The sequence below is a fragment of the Mesoplodon bidens genome (assembly GCF_964165515.1).
Source record: "Mesoplodon bidens genome assembly, chromosome: 9".
In the NCBI taxonomy this organism is placed as follows: Eukaryota; Metazoa; Chordata; class Mammalia; order Artiodactyla; family Ziphiidae; genus Mesoplodon; species Mesoplodon bidens.
In genome coordinates this window covers 93007870-93031140 of record NC_138166.1, presented here as the reverse complement: position 1 = coordinate 93031140, position 23271 = coordinate 93007870, and the positions used below count along the sequence as shown (strand labels likewise).

At 46.2% G+C, this 23271-nt stretch overlaps 2 protein-coding genes across 5 annotated transcripts in view; one reads left to right on the top strand and one right to left on the bottom strand.

Moving 5' to 3' along the window:
• KDM7A (lysine demethylase 7A) overlaps nt 1-3981 on the top strand; it is a 273273-nt gene extending 269292 nt beyond the window's left edge. For both annotated transcript variants that reach the window (XR_014016730.1, XR_014016731.1), the window contains exon 21: nt 3499-3981. The gene's annotated coding sequence lies outside the window, so the exon portion shown is untranslated. The remainder of the gene's footprint in view (nt 1-3498) is intronic.
• Nucleotides 1-22251, bottom strand: part of TBXAS1 (thromboxane A synthase 1) — a gene marked incomplete at its 3' end in the record, with an annotated part of 154446 nt that extends 132195 nt beyond the window's left edge. For all 3 annotated transcript variants that reach the window (XM_081244942.1, XM_081244941.1, XM_081244943.1), the window contains exon 1: nt 22090-22251. In XM_081244942.1, the coding sequence (XP_081101068.1) occupies nt 22090-22178 (89 nt within the window). In that variant the 5' untranslated portion in view covers nt 22179-22251. The remainder of the gene's footprint in view (nt 1-22089) is intronic.
• Nucleotides 22252-23271: the final 1020 nt, after the last annotated feature.

Here is a 23271-nt window from a genome sequence, read left to right as displayed (position 1 = left end):
CTGGGCGCCAGGGAAGCTGCAGGAACATGGCACTTACAGCCTAGTAGACCCGACACACGTTCAATGGCTAATGCCAAGCAGTCAATTAAGCATTTACATGATGATCCTTGCAGCGAAGAAGCATCATGTGTCAGAGGATGTGCCAGCTGAAGTGTGGGGGTTTTTTTGGTTTTTTTTTGCGGTACGCGGGCCTCTCACTGTTGTGGCCTCTCCCGTTGCGGAGCACAGGCTCCGGACGCGCAGGCTCAGCGGCCATGGCTCACGGGCCCAGCCGTTCCGCGGCATGTGGGATCTTCCCAGACCGGGGCACGAACCCGTGTCCCCTGCATCGGCAGGCGGACTCTCAACCACTGCACCACCAGGGAAGCCCCTGAAGTGTGTTTTGATCACTTAAGGGCACTTCCTCTGTCCAACTATTGGATGGTACATATTTGTTGAACTGGAAAAAAATGGCAAATGGTACTTATGCTTATTATTTTCCCCCAAGGCTAGTTTTCAAAAAACAGGGACCTCCAAAGCAGGCCAATTTCCAAAAGTCCATTAAACTGAGGATAGAGGTGTGAAAGCTGGCACAGTAAAGAAGAACTGTGTCACCCATAGCCGGTGAAGGTGCTGGAAGAGGCTGCTGCTTTGAGGGGGTGGTGTCCAAGGAGACCCCTGAGAAGAGCGAGCTCTGGGGGTTCCTGTGGAGGAAGCGCTGGGCACCTGCCTTAACACTGAGTGAGGTCTGCTTTCTAAGGTGTGCCTTCCGGTGCCCAGCCCGACCCCAGAAAACTAGCTGACACCTTCTAGGACCGAAGGCAGCAAGTGGCGCAGGAGACGCAAGAGGGAGGGTATAGGGGGATATATGTATACATATAGCTGATTCACTTTGTTTTACAGCAGAAACTAACACACCATTGTAAAGCAACTATACTTCAATAAAGCTGTAAAAAAAAAAGAAGGGAGAGGACCTCAGCCCCGCCTCTGCCTTAGTTTCCCATTTCTCTGCCACTTCTCACAGAAGGGTTCTGGAAGACGCCTTGCCCTTTCGTGCCAGTGAGAATTAAAGGAGAAGAATGATGAAGAGAGCACAGGGCTTCCCTGGTGGCGCAGTGGTTGAGAGTCCGCCTGCTGATGCCAGGAACACGGGTTCGTGCCCCGGTCCGGGAAGATCCCACATGCCGCGGAGCGGCTGGGCCTGTGAGCCGTGGCCGCTGAGCCTGCACGTCCGGAGCCTGTGCTCTGCAACGGGAGAGGCCACGACAGTGAGAGGCCCGCATACCGCAAAAAAAAAAAGATAGCACAGAAAGTAGTTTCACAATACAAATACACACGAGACTCGTCTTTCTATTTTAAAAATAGAGCAGTTGAATTATGTGACAAGACCAGTTAGGTGTCTGATATTTATGAAACACTTCTGGATTTTTTAAGTATTGGTTATTTGACTGAATTTAACTAGACTGAGTTCCCCCTTCCCTCCACGAGAAAAACCAATGACATATATAAATGCAGCAAAAAATCTTCCCCAAAACCTCTCTTCTAGGTGGGGAGAGGAAAAAAAAAAAAAGAGTCATAGCTTAGTGCATTAAAAAATATATTTATATTGGGATTCACATATATACACTATTGATACTACGTATAAAATAGATAACTACTGAGAAGCTACTGTAGAGCTCAGGGAACTCTACTCAGTGCTCTGTGGTGACCTGAATGGGAAGGAAATCCAAAAAGGAGGGGATGTATGTATATGTATAGCTGATTCACTTTGCTGTACAGTAGAAACTAACACAACGTTGTAAAGCGACTATACTCCAATAAAAATTAAATGAGAAGAAAATACTTATAGTAAATATTTTGAAAATAAAATATATTTTAATTTATTATAATATATTTAAATTTACAAATTTAATTTTCTATGTTTATGTATTTTTAAATGACAACCTGCCTCTTTTATTTAGGCCTTGAATTCCTCATGTGTCAGGGGAATGTCAACTCAGACGCAGCATCCTACAGCCGCCCCTGCCTCATCCCACTTGTCCCAGAAGCTGGAGGATTTGGCTCTTGAGGGAAAAAGCAAGCCAAAAGATTTCTTACCAACTCCCTTCAAGCAAGAATTTTGCTTCTGTGAACGCTTCTGTGTTCCCCCAACGCTGAGTCCTGCCCAGGAGAATGAGGGTCTCAACCGAGAACCACAGGCAGCTTCTGGGTTCTAGAGACTCAAGTCACCCAAGATGCATTTTTGCGGAGATGGAAAAATAACTAGGTCGTCCCAGATCAGCAGGAACGTCGCCGCGAGACATTTTAAAAGCCTCTCCCTCCTCCCTGACAGGTAAGGGTCCAGGCCAAAGCCTGAGTTCCTTTCTATCTCTTCATCTGCCAATTAGTAGACTGGGCCTCACTGGTAATCGCGCTCTCAGGGTAATGGCTTGTTTAAGTAATTGATGATGTTTGTTCTCACCGGGGAATCTTAGCACATCAAAAGATGCTGAGAAAGCCAAAATCACCTAGAGTCGGAGTGAATCACTGTGTCAAGCACAACAAAGGCTGTCTCCGTTTGCTAATAATCCCAAATGAGGTATCAACCCTCAGTTAAATAAGGAAACGATGGTGTCTTTAATTAATGTTTTAAAGAGCTCTGACTTGCTTTTTCACTCCCTTTATTTTTATGAGAATGTCGGGAAACGTGTGCAGAGCTGGTATCTTCCAAACTTCTCAAGTGCAGGAAGGGCGGGAGAGCTTCCCTGAAGTTCATGGGACGGGATCTGAGGGCTTTAGTGGAGCACAAGGTCAGTGTGTGTGGCTGTACCTAGCTCCGAGGAAGTTCATCCCGGTGTGTGCCTCCACGTGAGCCCTAGTACTTCCCCCGGCTCCGGGCTTGGCCCCCGAACACGGCCCTCCTTCCCCCGCGTCGCTGCCTCGGCCTTCCTGGACAGCACCTCAGAGCCCAGCTGCCCTCCAGCTGCCTTTCGGATCCCAATTGTCTCTCGTAAGGCTCTTCCCAGGAGGCTGAAGCTTCGCCAGCCTCCCGACAGGCCCTCACCCCCTTGCATCCTCCTCCCTCGCCTCCCAGAGCCCCAGGCCGGATCACGCAGGCAGGTCAGAGCCCTGGGGCCTGCGTGTCCAGAATGGAAGGCTGTTTTTGGTGGTGTGTTGGTCTGAGCCCAGCTGCACAGTCCTTAAAAGGACTTGGACAACCTTAAGGCTACTTGGAAAGCCAATGAGTAGATGGGGGGGATGGGGTCTGGAAGTGGCTCATCTCAGGTCAGCGATACTTAGAGAGTGTGGGTACCGTACAAAGGGTAAGACACATCTGACCCCCAGAGACTGCATCCTATGGAAAACAAATGGGCCGTGGGGAGGTTTCCCTTGGACTTGGGGAAGCCCTGATAACTGCCTTCCGTGTACTTCTTATCTTTCCTAATAACTCCTCATGGCTTCTAAACTGCCTTTTTTTTTTTCTTTTTTTTTTTTGCGGTACGCGGGTCTCTCACTGTTGTGGCCTTTCCCGTTGCAGAGCACAGCCTCCGGACGCGCAGGCTCAGCGGCCATGGCTCACGGGCCCAGCCGCTCTGTGGCATGTGGGATCTTCCCGGACCGGGGCACGAACCCGTGTCCCCTGCATCGGCAGGCGGACTCTCAACCACTGCGCCACCAGGGAAGCCCAACTGTGCCATTTTTGACTCTTCCCATCAAACCTCATCTGCAATCAATCACCTTCAAACCACTTCTCTAGTGAGTTCTCCTTACTTCTGACTGGCACTGCCCTATTTCAGGCCATCACTGTCTGTCCCTTGGGCATGGACTCAATAGAGTCCTGAATTGGCCTCCCAATCTCCAGTTTCTTCCCTCATCCACCAGTCTGCCATCCATGCTAGTGCCAGAAGAATCTTGCTAACATGCACATCTGATCATGTTGTGGACCGGTTCAGAATTCTTCATTGGCTCCCTGTCACTTTTAGACCAACGCTAAACTCCTTTATTTGGCACATAAGACCTTTGATGATCTGGCCCCAGCCCAGCTGCTCAGCCTCACTCCAAGTGATCTCTGCCCTCAAGCAGTCTTTCATGACTTATACCGACTTGCTTCACCCTTCCAGGCTCTCACCCACGCTCTTCTCCAGGGCCAGGATTAAGGTGACACAAGAGAGGCATCTAGGATGCAAAATTTAAGGAGGCACTCACTCCCAGGGATGTGCAGGTGCTGACCCTGCTCCTACACGACCCTGGGAGTGAGTGCCTCCTTAAATCTTGTGTCCCAGGTGCCTGCTTACCTCACCCTGCTCCCAGCGCACTCTTCTCTGCCCGGTGTACCCAGCCTTTTTCTTGACCTGGCAAGTCCTGAATTCACATCTCTGCTTGAGGGATGCCTCCTCCAGGAGCTCACCCAAGATTATCCTGGGCACACAGAGACCTTCTCCTTGGCCACTGGTTCCCTCATGGTAGGGGGATTGCAGACAAAGAACAGGAGAACTTGGTGTATTGTTTGTAGGAATATAATCCTGCCTAAGCTCATTATTTACTGTACCTGGTTCTGTGTCCATCATGGGGGCTTAGTCATCTGTAGTTAATCCTTTTGTTTTTATGAAGTCCTTAAAGAACGCTTTAGATGTTGTGAAAGAGAGACATCTGCCTTGAGTGAACCCCAAAGGACAATTACATGTGAGCCCAGAGAGGGCAGAGGGGGCTGCTTTTGCCCCTATATCCTGCATAATAGTAGCGAACAGTTACAGACTATTTCCCAGGGACCAGGAGCTGTTCTAAGTGCTTCACACATTAACTCATTTACTCCTCTCCACACTCTGTGTGGGAGGTGCTATTATGATCATCTTCGTTTTGCAGTTGGGAAAACTGAGGCTCAGAGAGATTAAGTCACTCGCCCAAGGCTGTACAGCTAGTAAGTACAGGAGCTGACGTTCAAACCCAGGCTGTCTGGCTCTGAGTCTGTGCCCTTAGCTAGTAGCCTCTGTGTCTCTTGTTTTACATTTGCAGAGCAGCAAATTGCCTAGAACTCGACCAGTCTACAAGACAGGGGGTGTGGGAAGCTTTGCTCACTTCTGTGGAGTAAGGACTCTGATGCCTCTGTGAAAAGACAGATGCCATTCACGGGACTCTATTACCCCCTGGAGTCAAATAACTGATCAGATTTGCCACTGAGTCAGCAGGGCCCCAAGACTTGAAACAAGGCCAGGTCAATTTAAAGGGGAGACCTGGCCTGTGCAAAGAATAAAGGAACTGTTTTTTCGCCTGTTGAGTTTCAATATCCCTGAGTAGCCACAGGTAGGGTAAGGAGCATTAGGTACCTGTACTAGGTGCACCGAATGACTCTAAGTTCTTTTATAACTAGCCTAGTAAGCATTCAGAAAATATTTGCCAGTTGGATTTGACGTACATCTTCATAAATCCAGCCAATTTTTCCAACTTTCTATTGCACTGTGACCTGCCCAATAACCTGGAACAAGCCTAGGAAATCCCATTCTGCCTCCCAGCTTGGCAGATGACTTAAAGAACTTAAGCAATCAAAATAACAAAAGAGGGCTTCCCTGGTGGCGCAGCGGTTGGGAGTCCGCCTGCTAATGCAGGAGACACGGGTTCGTGCCCCGGTCCAGGAAGATCCCACATGCCGCGGAGCGGCTGGGCCCGTGAGCCATGGCCGCTGAGTCTGCGCATCTGGAGCCTGTGCTCCGCACCGGGAGAGGCCATGACAGTGAGAGGCCCGTGTACCACACACACAAAAAAAGAATATTGTGAGTGTTTCAAAAATTATAATCCTATCGCATTTTGTTTGTTACTGTAATCCCCATATCTTTGTGTTGACCTAATTCTTGGCAAATTCACTCACTGGCCTTTGATGACCTTATAGCTACAGCAATCAACTGAAGGTCCAACTGGAAATTGTGTAAAACAAGGTCAAAAGGTGATACTCCAGTCTAAGGTCACCAAAATCTCAATGCCTTTTGCTCAGTGATGTGGTTGGTTGTGGCTTCACCCCCCTGGGCTCTGGACCAGATGTGCAGACCCACAGAACCTGCCTGACCATCTGCATGTCTGACCCATCTGGGTTTGGCCTCTTGCCTGCCTCCTGTGTTTTATAATGTCTCCCGTTACAGTTCCTGGTCCCAGTCCTGGCTCATCCTGGCCATTCCTATCTCATCGCCTGTATTGGTTATCTAGTGCTGTGTAACAAATTACCCCCCAACACCTAAGTGGCTTTAAACAACAATCATTTGTCATCTCACATGGTTTTCAAGGGTCAGGAATCTAGGAGGGTGTTTCCTGGGAGGTCTGGGGGTGAGGGTTTCTCATGAGGATACTGTCAAGCTGTCAACTGAGGCTGCAGTGATCTAAAGCTTGCCTGGGCTTAGAGAATCACATTCATGCCCACTTATGTAGCTGTTGGCAGCCTTCACCATGTGGGCCCTCCGTAGGGCTGCTCAACATGGCAGCTGGCTTCCCCCTAAACAAGCAACCCAAGGCGGAGAGAGAGCCCAAGATGGAAGCCTCAGACTTTCATAATCTAATCTTAAAAGTGATATACCATCACCTCTGCTGTATTCTGTTGGTCACCTGACTCTGGAACAGTGCAGGAGGGGACTAAGCAAAGGTGTGAATCCTAGGGGACAAGGATCATTAGGGACCATCTCTATGCCCCAGCATGAACAAATTTGATTAAAGTACATCCTTCTTCCAAAGTTTCACCTTGGGTTTTTCCAGACGGTTACTAAAAATTGTGAAGTCTATAAGCCGTTTCCTCCTATGATGAGATGTAGTTGTGCCATTCTTCATTCCATAAAGTTGTTTTTAGTGCCTACTCTGTGCCAGATGCCATGGTACATCCCCAAGGGAATAGATATCTACTTGACTCTTACTGGAAAAGTAAAATCAGGGAAACTTCAAACTGAGGTGGAAACCATATGGCTGATGATAGCAGCTAACATTTATTAAGCATGTGCTATGGGCGAGGCATTGTACCAAACACTTTATAAACATGGTGGCCTTTAATCTCCACCAACATCCTTGTTATGTCCATTATACAGATGGGGAAACTGAGACGTAGAGACCAGCCCCAGTGTCTGACACACTGGTCAGTGGCCAGCCCGCAGCCCAGGCCTGGTCTCTCTGACTGAACAGCCTGAGCCTCTAGCCAGGCCTCCGACTGGTCTGTTCTGGCTCAGCAAGGCTGATGAGGGGAAGGAGACGGCAGTCATATTCTAGGGCTGCTGTAACAGTACCACAAACTGGGGGCTTACAACAACAGAAATGTACTCTCTCACAATTCTGGAGGCCGGAAGTCTGATATCAAGATGTTGGCCAGGCCAAGCTCACTCTGAGGCTCCAAGGGAAGACCCTCCCTTGCTCTTCCTAGCTTCTGCCGTTGGCCAGCAATCCTTGGAGTTCCGGTGCAGATACACCATTCCAATCTCGGCCTCCATCCTCACATGATGTTCTCCTTGTGTGTCTGTGTCTTCATAACATCTTCACTCTGTGTGTCTCTGTGTCCAAATTCCCTCTTATAAGGACATCAGTCCTGGATTAGGACTCACTCTAATTCAGCATGAACTTAACTTGGTTGCCCCTAAAAACACACTATTTCCAATTAAGGCCACATTCGGAGGTGCCAAGTGACCATGAATCTGGGGGTGGGAGGATACTACTTAACCCAGTACAAAGACCATCAGAGCTGTCACCAGCCATGGGAAAGGCCAACACCTGGGTATGTGGATGGGGACAGGTCTTCCTGTCCTCCCTGTAGTCAGAGGAGGCAACATGGAAAGAAACTGACTCTAATGAAAGAAAATGCGGATTCAAATACATTTTTCCTTGGCTCACTTTGAATGTTGGGCTTTGGGTTTGTTTGTTTGTTTGTGGGGGTTTTTATATATTGGGGTGTGTATTTTTTGGTATTTATTATTAGTATGCTAACTAATCTATATTTTAGTTGTTTCAGTCAGCATATCCTTTTTATAGCAAAAAAGGAAATGAAAGTTTATGGCTGATTTTGGATTGCAAGAGCATGTCACTGCTGAGATTCACCAGCAGCTTCCTAGAGGAGAATGTAATTTTTATCTTTCAGAGCTCAAGCTCAGTTCACTGTGTCTAACAGGCCTTGCGATGCCGGCACACACCCTTTCTCCTTTCAGCCACTAGCCAGCACCAAGGGGTAGTTTCTGGAAGGGCAAGTGACAATCCTAAAGCATATTTTTTCTTTAATAACTCAGTAGGGCCCCAGCACCCATGAGAATATTTATAGTAATTCTGGAGCAATTTATGTTTTCAGCCATAGCCATGTCTTGGTATAACAGCATACATAAATGTATTGCCAAGTATAGAACAATGAATTTGTCCCAAACGATACAGCTCACAGTCTATGAGGATGTCCCCTGCTTGTTGTATTTCAGGGTATGGTGAACACACTAGGCTCTCTGCTTTCAGGCTTCCTCTGGTCTTTCTGGACTTCAGAAATGTTTTCCCTCAATCCTGCTTTTCCAGACTAGAATTGGGTCCTTTATGTGGCAGCTGCTTTCTTCCCTACCCCATCTCTGAATCAATATTTACTCTTCTCAGGGTACGTTGTAGCTCCATCATTGGTCAGTTCCTGATCTCTACCGCTTATTCAGCTAGATATTCTTGGGTTCATCCCCAGGCTCAGCCCAGGTCCAAGCTGAGCCGCTACACTGAGCTCACAACCCTGCTTTAGCCCTCTTGGTGCTAGTCTCTCACTTCACAGCCAAGACCCACTGTGCCTCACCCTCTCGGTGTCTCAGCTGGCAAATTTCCCATCAATATCTGTTCTTTTTTCAGAGATCATTGTTGTCATTTATGGTAAAAATCCAAACTTCCATTAGCTTTACGTTTTTGTTTTGTTTGCTCTTTGTTTGTTTTTATCTTTGTTTCCTCTTTTGTTTTGTCTAGTCACTCATGGCCTCTTTCTCTTTTGTCAGAGATCACAACCCACATGCGTGATCTTCAAGCATGTGGTAGATTGAATCATTCCAGCTCTTCATGCCCTCCCTTTATCAAAATTCTGCATCATCAGCCTTTGTTCTATGACTTTGAAGTACCTCCCACTACAGTGGAGTCTTCTTCCCCAACCCGTTAATGTTAGGCTTGGGCATGTGGCTTGCTTTAACCAAAGGAATATGGGCAAAAGCGACATTAAGCCACTTTAAGGCTGAGCCCTCAAGAGACATTGCTTAGTTCCTGTTGCATTTCTTGCATCCCTGTGACCTATCAGGAGCAGAACTTTCCTGAAGGATCCTCTTCAGCCTGTGCCCCATCACAAACCCATGTGGAGCAGATCTGAACCCCACCCAAGCCTGGAACAGAACTACCCCAGCCAACACACAGACCATGAGAAAAATAAATGTTGTCGTTTGCCAGTGAGCTTGGGGTTGTTTATTACACAGTGTTAGTTCAGCCGTAGCTGACTGATACAGGGCAATTCACTTCTCTAGACCTTCATTTCCTCATCTGTAAAATGAGCCCATGGGACTATATTAGAGGTGCTCAGCCTTTTCTCTACCCCTACACAACTGAGGACCCTGCCTTAAACCCAACAGTAAGAGACTAAGCATATCAGAGTCAAATACTGCAAAGCACTCAAGAAAGAGAAGAACTGGGAAATGTGCATTCTGTTTGGGAACCAGGGACTTACTGGGGGCCTTGGAGAGAGTCGTTTCGGTGGGCAATGGAGCAGAAGCCGCATTGTAGGGCTGAGGGTAAATGGGAGCTGAGAAAGCGAGTAAGCGTGGGGTCTTGACTGGGAAGGGAAGGGTGAGATGCAGTCCTGGCAAAGGTGGAGCATGTAGTCAGAGAAGAGGTGGCTGTTGGTCGGCTGACTCACTTGTATGTTTTAGGACGAGAGAGAACTGAACCTGCAAAGAAACGTGTACAGTGTCATAATAAAGGAATAACAAAGGCAGGGGCTTGGACAAGAGTGCGCAGGAAACCAGAGGTCTGGTCTGTGAGAGAGAATAGAGTGAGAACTTACCAGGATTTATTTACTGATTTGCTATGCATCGTTTACACTTCAAGTTCTCAAACCCAAGGGCAAGGCAAGTGTCAACCAGTGAAACAAAGGATATTCTTCTTTCCCAGTCACTTCTCAACCTGCTGCGTTCTGGCGTCTATTCTTACCACCTCCAACATCACCTAAAACTTCTTAGTTGCTAAATCCAATAGGTATTTTTTAAACCCCATCTTACTTGTTCAAGACCAAAAGCTACCTAATGGTATAAGCTCAAGATCATTCAAAATGAGGCCACGTGTTTGACATGTGGCTCTCTTCACTGTTCACTTCAGTGCAGTCCTGGAGATCATGTGAGAATTCCAAACGGTATTTTAAAACAATAAAATAAAACCCACGATCTACCTACCTAGCACCTATGCGATTATTGTGGAGTACAAACCTGCAGTTCATAATGGGGTAACAATAGCTAACACTTACTGAACATTAACCCTGCCCAGCACTGCTCCGAGTTTAATCCTTCCAGCACGCTGTGAGGTGAGCACTGTTATTACCCCTACTTAAAACTGGGTGAACTGAGGCACAGTGACCTTAAAAACTTCCTTAAGGTCACGAAGCTAACCAGGACTTGAACCCAGGCAATCAGGTTCCAAAGCCCAAGCTCTGGACCATTACACATGTGGGGAAAGGCAGCCAAGAGTGAACTGGTTTTAGTGTGTTTTTTTGTTTTTTGTTTTTTTTTTCACTATGCAGGCCCCTCACTGCTGTGGCCTCTCCCGTTGCGGAGCACAGGCTCCGGACGTGCAGGCTCAGCGGCCATGGCTCACGGGCCCAGCCGCTCCGCGGCATGTGGGATCTTCCCAGACTGGGGCACGAACCCGTGTCCCCTGCATCGGCAGGCGGACTCTCAACCACTGCGCCACCAGGGAAGCCCTTTAGTGTGTATTTTAAAGGCAGTGTTGATGAAGTAACGTCGGCTAACGTGCTTGGGAATAGTTTATTTTCTTAAATGGGTTCAACAGTCACCTTTGCACTAAGATTTTGTTTAGCAAGCCTTCCCTCATAAACCGTGCAGAGATGAACTTCAACCCACAGCCCAGTCTTGCCTGAATTATAAAGATGAAATCTTTTATTGAGATCCAGAGTTCAATTCAGTGAAATTTTGTTTTATAACATGTAGGGGTGGCAGCTGGCTGCAGTGATATGCATCCAGAAATAAATGGAAATTCTCTATGAGGATATTCATAGCAGCAAAGAACAGCTAACACGAATTTGTGTCTTTATACGCCAAGCGTGTGCCCCATGAAATCCTATACACTGTCCCTCTTAATTCAGCTTCGATCAATCATCGAATGCCTATTACCCAACAGAAGTGTAGAGGCACAGTGCTAGGCACTTAAGGGGAAAGCTGAGTAAGACCCAGTCCTGCTCACCTTCTAATGGGGGAGCCAGGGAATTGGTACAAGAGAGAGAGAAGGCACCGGCTGTGGTAGGGCCAAGACCACAGGAGATGCAGGGCTGTCACCGGAATGAAGGGGTGAGGAGCACCCCAGGAGAGGGAAGGAAATTGAGGGCAGACAGCATGGCGTGGGGAAGGAACTGTGAGCGCTGGAGAGCAAGGTGCCAGGTGAGGAGGTGACCACGCGGAAGTGGATGGGACCAGGTCAGATAGGGCCTCCCGCGCCAGCCAGGGAGACCAGCTCCCCAGGCGGGGAGGGCCACGGGAGGGTTTTCTGAAGCAGCGGTGAGATTCTGGTGTGTTCTTCCGGCTGCAGAGTTGGAGGACAAATTTGAGGGGCACAGGACACGAGGTAGGGAAATCAGCTGGGTGTCTATTTCCAGCCAAGGGATGCTCTTGAAATCCTGAACTACAGGGGGAAAGAAGGATTCAGGCACCACTTAGGAAACAAGACTGGGCTAACTGGGAGGGGTGAGGGAGAGCTGGCCCGGGGGCCTGGGTGGAAAGGATGCCGTATGCTCAGAGCCAGGGACTGTCAGCCCTCTCTTATTAGTGAGGAAACTGGCAAGGAAGAAGTGACTTGCCCAAGGTCCTCCAGTGGAAAAAGTGTATCTGCCCTCAGCTGGAAAGGTCTTGCTGATTTCCACAGGGCCGTATTTCTCCTAAGAACTTCCCAATTGTCTCCTTCTATCCTCCCTTATATCATGAGACGATGCTACCAATTTGGTCACTCTCTGTGAACAGACAGGGTTGAAACCATTAAATGTATAACTGACTGTGCTTAACAATGCTCACAGCCTGGGCTTCCCGGATGCCTATTGATTTGCGAAGATAGGAAGGGGGTACGTGAGATATTTTCAACATTGCGAAGAACCTAAATGTAAATCGTGCCTTTATTGACAGTAAGATTGTGCACGTTAACTAAAATGTCAAGTTTCTTTGCTTCGGAGTAGAATTATAACTTGGTACACTAATGCTGGTTCTCTCATTGATCACTGTCCTCATTGGCAGAGCTTCCATCGGCTTGTCTTTGAATAATTAAAATGGGAAAATAAATCATTCATTACTTAAATATACATCGTTGTTTGGACAATAGAACACAGGACCTATGGGGAAATAGTATAAACAGTAGATGTTGGTGAAAAGCACCAATAGCGGTGCTTTGAACTGTGGGGATTAGCGGTTAATAAAACAGTGAAGAAGGAAGTGTTTGCCCTTTGATGCCTCTGCTGGGGGCTGAATGCCTTCCCTTCCCTACATTGTAGTCAGGACACCCCGCTCACACACCAAGTGTTCTGTGCTCCCCGCATACCTCATCTTCTAAATGGCTGTGTCCTGCATTCTATCCCATCCCTTCCTTTTGCATCAGAGCCTTGCTCTTTGATTTCTAATGTGACAGTTACTTTATGTATCTGAGTTCATGGGCGTGTGATCCATAGCCCATCAATGAGGTAGAACCAGCACATAGCCTAGAAAGCCTTCAGCATTCAGTGAAGGTATGAACTAAGAAGGAATTTATTTACTCTTTCAATGACCCGCATGCAAAGCATTCTGCCAGATGTTGAGAACATGGTGGCACTAGTGTGCCAGTCAGAGGGAGATTGGCTCGCACACACACGTGACGGCAGTCGTTTGGAAGCAGCGCCATGATTGTGGTCATTAACGTTTACTGAGCAGCTACTATGCACCAGGCACTCACCGTCTTAAGATTCAGGGCCTTATCATCAGGCTAGGAAATAGGACACAGGCATGAACAGTAGAATGATACAGTGTGTGCCAAGGGACAGCAGGCACTGCTGGAGTTCAAAGGAGGCCAGGCTCTTGAGGGCTGGCCTGGCTAAGGAGGCGTTCAGGAAGATCAATGTCTGGACAAGGTTTTGAGGGGTGGGTGGGATTTCATTTGAGGGGAGGGCATTCGGGCAGCAGGAGTCTGTGATGTACAGGCAGAGTGTGGAGAGAAGGGGCGGAGGAAGGAGACTCGGGGAGGATTTCAGTGCACCTTCCAGCTCAGAGGGCAGAGGCAGCTGCTGGGTTTGGTGCCCGGAGCTGGCTCTCTCTGGGGCGTTCTGGGCAGGGCTTGGGAAATGGGGTTTTGGTTGAAGCCACTCTTGGTAGAGGTTGGCCTTGCTGTCATTCTCTGACACCATTTTCCCAGAGAACTTTGAGCAAAAAAAGCCATCTGTTTCTGGGACCATATTCAGGAATTTCCATCTGCTGAGGCAAAACCTAAGAAACACACCTTCGCAAGGCCACCCAGAGGTTTAGTATGGCCCCGCAGGGTAGCCCAGTGCCAGGCTCTGCCTGGGGGCCCAAAGACACCTGAGACGGCGGGGGTCGTGGGGTCTCCCCACTCAGCTGACGCCCCTCCCCTCCCCCACCCCCAGGACATTGTGCAGCATCACAGGTTTCTGGCAAACCAGGGACAAGGTGGCGCTTAATAATTGAAGCGCCAATCCACAGCAGTGCGAGACCTGCCCCCCGCCCCTGCTCTCCCCAAAGTCTCGCCCCCTTGTTGAGATGTACATCATTTTTACAAACAGAAACAAGTCCTTGCCACGCTGTTCAGCTTCCCAAAGATGAGGCCCTTGCCCTCAGTGGCAGATGACAGCCTATTTGGTAGGTTGTTATCATGGTACTCAGGGGTGGAGGGGAGGGTCCATTCATGGGTCCATGGCTTTATTTCTGGGAGAACCACTGTCCTCCCAGGAGAGTAGCACCAAGCATTGACTCAAGCAGCTCAGTAAGGCACCGACATAAATCCGATGGCCTGTTTTGTTTATAGAATGAATGAGATTCTTCTTTCATCTCTGACCAAAGAGTCGATGCTACCAATTCCACAAGCCTGAATTCCTTACAAGATAAGAAGAGGTATAACCATAAGGGTTAAGATTATTGCTGTTGTTTTCTTTAAAACAAAGCTAAACTAAACTAAGAGCAACTCATAGGCCCAATGAGTGTGGCCTTACAGAATCCCCTGGCTTCCAGAAATGCCTCATAAACTTCTCAGTAAAGAACAACAAGTTTTATTGTTTTACAATCATATTTTGTTTTGGATTAAAAATAATATTACCCTGTCTAATCACCTAGCTGCCAAAATTTGGGCTGTTTTTAAAAAATCAATCTGTTCTCAACAAAGACGATGATTTGTTGCCTTGAGGGCGGTCAAAAAACTGCATTCACACACCAAGGACCGTTCCCAAAGAAAAGTGCTAAGAATGTGTTTTCTGATATGGCATATCTGCAGTAAGGGTATAGCCTATCAGGAAACTGCCTTTGAAGGTCATAAAATTCATTTGGTTGTATAAGTTCTGGTGTGTATGCTAAAATAATCAGTCACCTTACTTTATAATCACAACTCGTACTCTTGTTCTGGAAAATCAATAAAGTGAGAAGAAGGCTGGGGATATTGTGTATAGCTATTTAAAAGAGAGAAAACAAAAAATAATATTCTGTGAAAATGGTCCTCAAGGAAACACAGACCTAGTTTTCATAAGCAGGCTCAGTTTTATCTCCAAGCTCATCACTGAATTATTAAACTGAAGTACCCATCATATCCTAGACAAAAGCACAAAAAATAAAAGAGGCAAATAGCATTCATCCTTCTCTACATGCTCTGGGGCACTGGAAATTATCCACGGCCTTTAAAATGTATTTCTAAAATGCATCTATTATTCACACTCTGAATGGTCTGTTCCACCAAATATTACAAACCCCAATGTTGCCTTCACCTGTGATACTTGCCCACCTAAAATGTCCTCCCTCCTCTTCTCTGCTAATCCTTCCCTGCGTTTCAAGAACCTAGACCAAGACCTTTCTGCTTTCCAAAGCCACCTGTGACTGGCTGGAGACCCAGAAAGGCTGAACGATTGGGGCTGGAAGGCGAGAAGCAAGAATCATGCACGAAGCTAAAAGGCCCCCAAAAGCCGCTTCTGGAGAGTATTTCCCGGCTCCTGGGACAATCAGCACCATAGGAACTGCCACTGAGGAAGAGTAGGGGGCCCAGGCAGGAGAGGGAGCAGTCACTAGTGGACCCATTGGGTCTTATCTGACTTCTTTTTCACCACCAGCAGCAGCAGCTGCATTCAGCACAGACCAGCCCAAGCAAGACCATCAACAGATGAAGCAGTCATGGAGTAAATCTAGATGGTACTGGGTGGCCTTTCATTTTGTTCAGTGTTTCCTTTGCTGTGCAGAAAATTTTAGTTTGATGCAGTCCCACTGACTTATTTGTGCTTTTGTTGCCTGTGCTTTCAGTGTCGAAAACACCAAAACATCATTGCCAGGACCAATCTCGTGGGGCTTTTGCTCTATGTTTTCTTCTAGGAGTTTTACAGTTTCAGGTCTTACATTTAAGTTGTTAATCCAATTTGAGTTTTTTGTTTGTTTATGGTATAAGATAAGGGTCCAATTTCATTATTTTGCATATGATTATCTAGTTTTCCCAACATCATTTATTGAAGAGACTATCCTTTCCCCATTGTGTATTTTTGAATCCTTTGTCAAAAATTAATTGACCGTTTGTTTCTGGATGTTTTATTCCGTTCCATTGACCTATGTGTCTGTTTGTATTCCAGAACCATACTGTTTTGACTACTATAGCTTTGTAATATAGTTTGAAATCAGGAATTGTGATGGAGAATTTCCTGGCTGTCCAGTGGTTAGGACTCTGTGCTTCCACTGCAGGGGGGCACAGGTTTGATCCCTGGTCAGGAACTAATATCCCACAAGCTGCGTGCCCCCCCCCAAAAAAGGAATTGTGATGCCTCCAAATTTGTTCTTCTTTCTCAAGATTGCTTTGACTATTTAGAGTCTTTTGTGGATCCATACAAATTTTAGGATTTTTTTCTATTTCTGTGGAAAATGCCATTGGAATTTTGATAGGGGTTGCATTGACTCTGTATATCACTTTGGGTAGTATGAACATTTTAACAATATTAATTCTTCCCATGCATAAACACGGGATATCTTTCCATGTATTTTGCAACCTTTTCCGTTTTTTCATCAGTGTTGCATAATTTTCAGTGCATAGATCTTTTACCTCCTTAGTTAAATTTATCCTTAAGTAGTTTATTCTCTTTGATGCTATCATAAATGGGATTGATTTCTTTTTCAGATAGTTTGTTGTTAGTACGTAGGAATACAACTGATTTTTTATGTTGATTTTGTATCTGCAACTTTAATGAATTCATTAATTAGTTCTAACAGTTTTTTTGTGAGTCTTTAGGATTTTGCATATATAAGACCATATGCTCTGCAAACAGAGGTAGTTTTACTTCTTCCTTTCCCATTTGGATGCCCATTGTTTCATTTTCTTGTCTAATTGCTCTGGCTAGGACTTCCGGCATTATGCTGAATAAAAGCGACAAGAGTAAGCATTCTTGTCTTGTTACTGATCTTAGAGAGAAAACTTTCAGCTTCTCACTGTTGATTACGGTGTTAGCTGTGAATTTGTCATATACTATGGCCTTTATCATGTTGAGGTACATTCCTTCTATACCTAGTTTGTTGAGAGTGTTTATCATGAAAGAAAGTTGAATTTTGTCAAATGCTTTTTCTGCATGTATTGAGATAATTATAGGATTTTTTATCCTTCATTCTGTTAATGTGGTGTATCATGTTTATTGATTTGTATATGTTGAACCATCTTGCATCCCAGAGAGCAGTGGTTTCTTTTAAATATGGCTTGTGATTAGATGTAGGTCTAGAATTAGAATCCAGTTTTTCCACATGTAAAGCAAGCTCTCTGAGAAAGAAACTTCCAAGTACAGGGATGGACTTTTTCATTGTAGTCTTAAGTCTTAATAATCACCATTACCATTCACAATTTAATTTAACCTGGTCTTAGAATGAGACTAGATCAGAACACTAACTTACCCTGATTCCTATTTTAATGTCCGTTTGATTTATACCTCTGGGTCTCGGGCTCCTGAGATTTAAATGCAGCTTGGCATTGAAAGCCCTTCCACCTTCCCAAGACAACTCGTCTCAGTTTCCACCATATTTATATATTTAACTGCCTTGACTGTTTAGTTACTTAATGCAACAACCACGGTTTGCTTTTCTCACTGCTTCATCAGCCAAGAAGCTCCCTGATTACTCCAAACTCCCCTGTACATTCCACTTTGCTGTAGAAATAGTTAGCTTACAGTCTCAAGACCTCCATGCCCAAAGCATAAAACTGCTTTCCTCTTCAGCACTAGAGAGGAGCAATTCCCTGTTCTTTTTAGTAAAATTTCTCTTTTTTTGCTCAATAATTGATATTCATTTAAAAAAAGAATACGGGGCTTCCGTGGTGGCGCAGTGGCTAAGAATCCACCTGCTACTGCAGGGGACACAGGTTCGAGCCCTGGTCTGGGAAGATCCCACATGCCACGGAGCGGCTGGGCCCGTGAGCCACAACTACTGAGCCTGCGGGTCTGGAGCCGGTGCTCCACAACAAGAGACTGTGATAGTGAGAGGCCCATGCACTGCGATAAAGAGTGGCCCCCGCTCGCCGCAACTAGAGAAAGCCCTCGCACAGAAATGAAGACCCAACACAGCCAAAAATAAATAAATTAATTAAAAGGAAAAAAAAAAGAATACGGAAGATACAGAAAGACTAAAGGAAGAAAAAAATCACCCATAATCCCACCATTGGAAGAAAACCACTATTAATATCGGGGTTATTTCATTATATTCTTTCTCTCTTTCTTTTTTTTTTTTTCTGGGTACATGAATTTTTTTTACTGCAATATACTTCACATGTCATAAAATTCATCCTTTTATTAAAGTATGTGATTCAGTGGTTTTAGTACGTTCACAGAGTTGTGCAACCATCAACATCGTCTAATTTCAGAACATTTTCATCAGCCCCAAAAGAAACTCCATACCTATCAGCAGCCACTCCCTTCTCCCCTCCTCCAGCCCCTGACAACCACTAATCTACTTCCTGTCTGTACGGATGAGGCAAATGAATTGGTACATAGTTATATAGGGAGTCCTTATACTCTTTCTTAATAAAGAAACCCTCATCTTACCAAAAGCTGCCAGTTCATAGGTACGCTTGAAAGTTTATATACACTATACTTAAGATTGCCTCTACCACTATTCAACTCACACAACTTATTTCTTGTACATCAAATCTCTTCCGGAAGTCAGCATTTCCACCAATTTTATACAGAAAAAATGCGTTTAAAAAATGAGTTTTAAAAATGTTTTATCACGAGTTTAGATCACCTTCACATGTGCTTCATGTGCTTCAAGCTAATGTATTCTACATACCAGCTCATCTCCAGCCCCATTGGAACATCCCTGATCTCCTCAGACCCCAGTGCACATGACCCAGCCTCATAACTGTCAATTTAGGTGACTGTCATCAAAAAATTGTGTCAAATGCAGTTTGGGGAAAACTATCAAAATATACTATGCCTATGTTATATTAGTCTCTTTTTAGATGAAATTCACTCTTTTGTCTTCTTTCTAAATTCACATAACACTTAATAATTAAGAAGTGTTTATTAAGTACATGCCATGGTCTTGCTGTACAAGGTGAGTGGAGATTCAAAAACAGTGCACTTGTAACAATTAGAAACGTGGACACCAAGTTGGACCAAACTGAAAACACAATAGGCTTTCAGGAAAAGGGTGATGCACGTGGGCAGAAGAATTAGATTTGTACTGAGCTGTGACACCTAAGAGATGAACCAGCAAGAAAATATCAGCGGTTGGGAATTCCCTGGCAGTCCAGTGGTTCACTGTCCAGGATTGGCCCGGGTTCAATCCCTGGTCGGGGAACTAAGATCCTACAAGCTGCATGGTGTGGCCAAAAAAAAGAAAGAAAGAAAGTAAAATGCCATGGGAGATTCGAGCCAACATTTATTAGGCACCAACTGCATGCAAGGGGGGTGGTGGAGATGAGAGTGATGAGGAAAACAACAGTGAGTGGGACTTCTCAGTGTCTTGGGCAAACAGGAGAAGCTTCCCTGAGGAGGTGCCCCTGTGCTCCTTGAAGGAAAGAGAGGAGGAAGAAGATTCCAAGCATGAAGACCAGCAAGGGCAGAGGCACGGACGCCTGCAGCAATGTGACTGTTCACAGAACTGCCAGGCCCACAGGTTGGGGTCAGAGCCTGGTGGATGAAGCTGCTGAAAGAGTCAGGGACCAAACCCTACGTCCCAGGTGCTGGGCTGATGAATGTGTACTTCTTCACTTTACCCGCATTCAACCAGATGCTAGAAGAACATCTGAGTCATGGACAGAAGTTTCCAGAACTGCAATGAGATACAGGACCTCTGTCCTGCCTTGAAAGAACTCCTAGGCTCGTTGAGCAGGCAAGAGGTGGTCCTCCTCATGTTACCTTCCCAGAGTCAAGGCTGTCATTGCACGCTTGCCTGGTCCCATGGCAGGGGGAACTCCTAAAGGAAAGACTAAGGAGTTTAAACGGCCAGGACAGCACCCTCCACAAGATCTCCTCGGGGGCCACATGGCTGTGAGGGTCTCTCCACCCCCAGCTCTCCCAGAGCACCCCTCTGTCGCCCACATGCATCCTGTCGAGAAAATGAAGCTTGAGGGAGGCCCTGCTGCATTCAAGCTGATGTCTGTTGCTCAGAGGCTACCTGGAGTCTTATCTGGAAGAGGAGGGTTCAGAGCCCACGGATGGTGACCTTGAGCTGATCAAGGGATAGACCCAGGAGCACCAGAGCCACGGTCATGGCCATGGCTGCTCCCCGCTGCTGCCTCCTTCTCTACGGCGTTATCCTCAACAGACACCGAGCTCACCCAGAACCTCCACGTCTCCCCAACCCTGGGCATCTGATCCAGACCTCCTGTTTTCTGACCTTGTACCAGGGCCTCACGCCATGCCTGGCACACATGAACAAATCAATAATGATTTTTGCTAGAACAAATAGAAGTCGGCCCTCACGTCCTATTCACCATCTCTGCTTCATGCATCTCTCTTATCTCTGTGTCTTTGACCCAGGTTATTAGCATGGCCCCAGAACAGATTACAAATGCACCACTGCCTTGCTGAATGGTATGGTATTATTGGCCGTGACTCTGATCTACGCTGATTAGGAACACCCAGTTACAGCCAACTTATCAGTCAGGACACATGCCCCTTTCCGTGACCAGAGCAACACTAATGTATGCAATTCATTCATCCATTCATCAGACATTTATCGAGGTCATACTGTATATCAGGCACTGAGCTGGAAATCAAGACTACGGAAATTAAAAAGACCCAATAAAGACAGAAACAGAAGTGCAGTGAAGTGTGCAATAGAAACAATGATGCTGAGAGACCACCTGGAGGCCTCAGGTTGGACACACTTTGAGAATCACAATCAGAGCACAGCTGTCAATGAGAAATTAACATTAATAAACATATTAATGAGAAATTTTAAATATACCTGAAGCACTGAAGACTTATTTTCCTCTGCGTTTAGGTTACATAAATGATAGTTAATGATAGTGGCTGACATCTACTGAGTGTCAGGCACTGTGCTAAGTGCATCTCATCTCTGAGCAGAAGCTGAGGTGGATGAATGGAGGTGGGGGGTGGAGAGGGGGTACCACTTGCTCCTGGGCTTGCATGTGGCTGGTTTCAAGGCAAGATAAGCCACACTGAGAAAAGTTCAAAAGATAATTAAACCAGTTAGAAAGCAAAGCAGCACTGGGACTGGAGCTGGGTTTCAGAGCCAATTTCCAAGAGGTAATTGCATCATCCTAGAACACCAGACGTGAATTCCATTTTCAGCTATGCAAATTCCAAAAGAATAATACCTCACATTTGCATAATGCTTGATGCTTTTCAAAGTGCTTTCCCAGTTATTAATCTAGAGGAGGCTTTATTACTACCGGAAACATAAATTGAAATTCTGTTCAAACTGAAGTTCTCCATTATTTTTTCCACTTTTCCCTCAAAAACCAGAGCCGCCTAAGTCCAGGTGCTTTTGATGGAGTGGGTAACTTTAATAAGTTTTGCCGACAGGGTGAATATGCACAAATAGAACATATTGTGGGACCTTCCATCCAGCCTTCGATCAAGCCAGACTTCAGAAAACCTCCTGTTGAATTAACTAAATCACCAGGGGTTACTCCCAGTTTAAATTTGAGATTCCCCCAGGGTCTCAAACTTTGCGGCACTGCACACACTATGTTCGTTGGAATCCATTCCCTTCCATCAAATATTAGAAAATGAGGAAATTAGTTCCACCACTTTGCCCTTAAACCTACAGAAATCCCTGTCAATGACATTCTACAAAGTGGCCCACGTTGCCAGACAGCTCCTATATCTTTTTTGTTTTTAATGTCATCAGACCCAAGAGGCTGAATCTGCTGTAAATCCAACCTGGGGAGAGGATCTTAGAAAAATGAGGTGAGAAGATAGGATGGGGGTGCAAGGAGATACTTCTCCCCAAACCTTTCCAATTTGTTGCTTTTTCCATCTCTTTCAAACTTAATTATGTGTAGCGTTCTCAACCACTGAATCACCAGTCTTTCCTGACACCTCCATCTCCTGCATTTGAGCAAAAGATTAACCTGGCTGTTTGCTTTCAATTCTGAAGCTGTGTTAATACTCAACTCCCTCTAGATTAGAGGGGAAGGAAAACACACTCCCACACACCCCACCCCGGCTCCAGCATGGCTCCACGGCTGCTATTCCTGACAATGTCACAGCCATTGGAACATGCTGGCTGCACTTACCACTTCAGGAGAACCAAGAGGACCACTGACAGGGCCACCATCACCATGGGGCCACTGGCTTCCAGTCTGAGGAGCCCCAAGACTTCCATTGTTCCTCAGAGACCCTAGAGGGGTGGTCCTCCAGAGGAAAGAGTGGGGCTGGTCCCCCTGCCGTTACAGGAACCACGATCTGCAGATGAAAGACTTAGGCAACCAAGAAAACATCACATCAAGATCAAGTGGGTCCCTGAAATGTGCTCTTTCTCAGAAGTGTCTTCTTATAAAGAGGAAGGAAGAGGAGGGAAAAACAAAGGGTTTCAGTGTAAAGCAATGAATCAGCAACTTTATTTTCTTGATGACTCTTCAGTCAATAAACATTTACATTAACTTCCCTGGGAAGCAGCAGCAGAACTGGCTCCCTGTTTGCTGGGAAAGAAAATGGTTGCAACCATAGATTTCTACTGTGACAAGTAGTCCTTAAAGAAAGACTCCTCGGGCTTCCCTGGTGGCACAGTGGTTGAGAGTCCGCCTGCCGATGCAGGGGACACGGGTTCGTGCTCCGGTCTGGGAAGATCCCACATGTCACAGAGCGGCTGGGCCCGCGAGCCATGGCCGCTGGGCCTGCACGTCCGGAGCCCGTGCTCCGCAACGGGAGAGGCCACAGCGGTGAGAGGCCCGCGTGCCGCAAAAAAAAAAAAAGAAAGAAAGAAAGAAAGACTCCTCTTTTAAAAAAATTAATTTGTAATTAAATGATGATATGGGTGAGGAGACTGAATGTCCCAGAAAAATTTGAGGCCAGACATCAGCCTGATGAAGAATACTGGCTGCACTGAGGACACCCATCCCATTAAGTTCATTCGTTCCTGGGGTCCATTGACACCTGTGGGCTCAGTGGGGTCCCTGGTGACTGCCTGTTGGGACAGACTGAAGATCTTGCCTCGGGTCAGCCCTCTCATCGTGAGTTGGAGGATTTCTTAAATGTCTAATAGCATATCCATTGGCTCATGTATGGGTCCTTTGTTCTAGCTCTGAGCTTATCTGACTAAGGTAGACAGAATTATCTTTTGCTTATTAGTCAGCATATGATACCTTTAGTAACTGGAAGCGTGTTTCAGAGAGGAAATCATTCACTCACCATGACACTCATTTGTTTATTCACCACGTATGGGGGTCAGGCTCTGTGCTGAGTCTACAGTGTTTGGA